The 891-nt window shown below is 51.1% G+C and overlaps 1 protein-coding gene across 1 annotated transcript; it reads right to left on the bottom strand.

Annotated features, from left to right (window-relative positions):
* On the bottom strand, nt 1-891 carry LOC132919759 (uncharacterized). Its single transcript, XM_060981581.1, has 2 exons — nt 841-891; nt 1-756 (listed from the first exon to the last, which is right to left on the bottom strand). Exons 1-2 carry the CDS (start codon nt 889-891, stop codon nt 1-3), a joined length of 807 nt encoding a protein of 268 aa, XP_060837564.1.

The raw sequence follows: 891 nt of genomic DNA, 5'->3' as shown, positions 1-891 counted from the left end.
CTAACAAACACATGGGACCTTAGCAAGGACTGGAGGTAGGTTGCATGGACCGGGTGGTGGGTAGCACGGTGCTGGACATGGGCACGGCGACGGAATCAAAAACAATTGAGGTAGACCGACTGGAGTTTGGTAAACGATATCAGGTTTTTGGACATACAGACCGGGATTGAAGAACACCTTTGGCAATGGCGCGGGTGGCAACACGACAGGTGGGGTCGGCAATGGAGGTGGTAACGCGAAGAATATTTTGTTTGGATCTGGAGCTGGTGCACGCGTGATGGACTGTTCCTTGATTACGTTTCCGTCGTTGATGACGATAGGGCCGGGTGCCGCTCCTGGAAGTATGATGGGTGCGGGAGCTGGAGATTGAGTCAGTTTGACGAGCAGATTAGCGGCTGGACCGGCGGGAACGACGATTGGCGCTACCTTTCCGGCTACTGACGGCAATTGGACTATCAATGGACCTGGTGCTGGTCCTGGTGCTATGACCTGTGGTGCAGGTGCGGGGACCGTCAGGGTTGTAGCTACGGTTGGGGCGGGTCCATAGGCTGGTAGGGCAGGCGGTGGAACCGGGAGTGTGGCAAGGGGTGAAATAGGTGCCGCTGCTTTAAGAGTAGCTAATAAAGAGGCTAGAACCGCTGGATTAATGGGTGGAGAAGGTGTGCATGGTGGCAGAGGTGGGGCTGGAAGACATGGAGGAGGTAATGGTGGTGCGTAGCAAGGCAATGGACATCCACCACAAGGTGTTGCTTCGACCTTATTTTGATTAAAAAAAAGGAGTTATTAATTTTTTGTTGAATAAAATATGCTTATATTAATAATAAAAATGTAATTGCTTACCTTAGCCAAACAAACCACCGCCAAAGCGGCTATAAAACCAAAGCTATTCAT

This window comes from Rhopalosiphum padi, chromosome 2 (assembly GCF_020882245.1).
Source record: "Rhopalosiphum padi isolate XX-2018 chromosome 2, ASM2088224v1, whole genome shotgun sequence".
NCBI lineage: Eukaryota > Metazoa > Arthropoda > Insecta > Hemiptera > Aphididae > Rhopalosiphum > Rhopalosiphum padi.
This window is presented reverse-complemented; position numbering and strand designations above follow the sequence as displayed.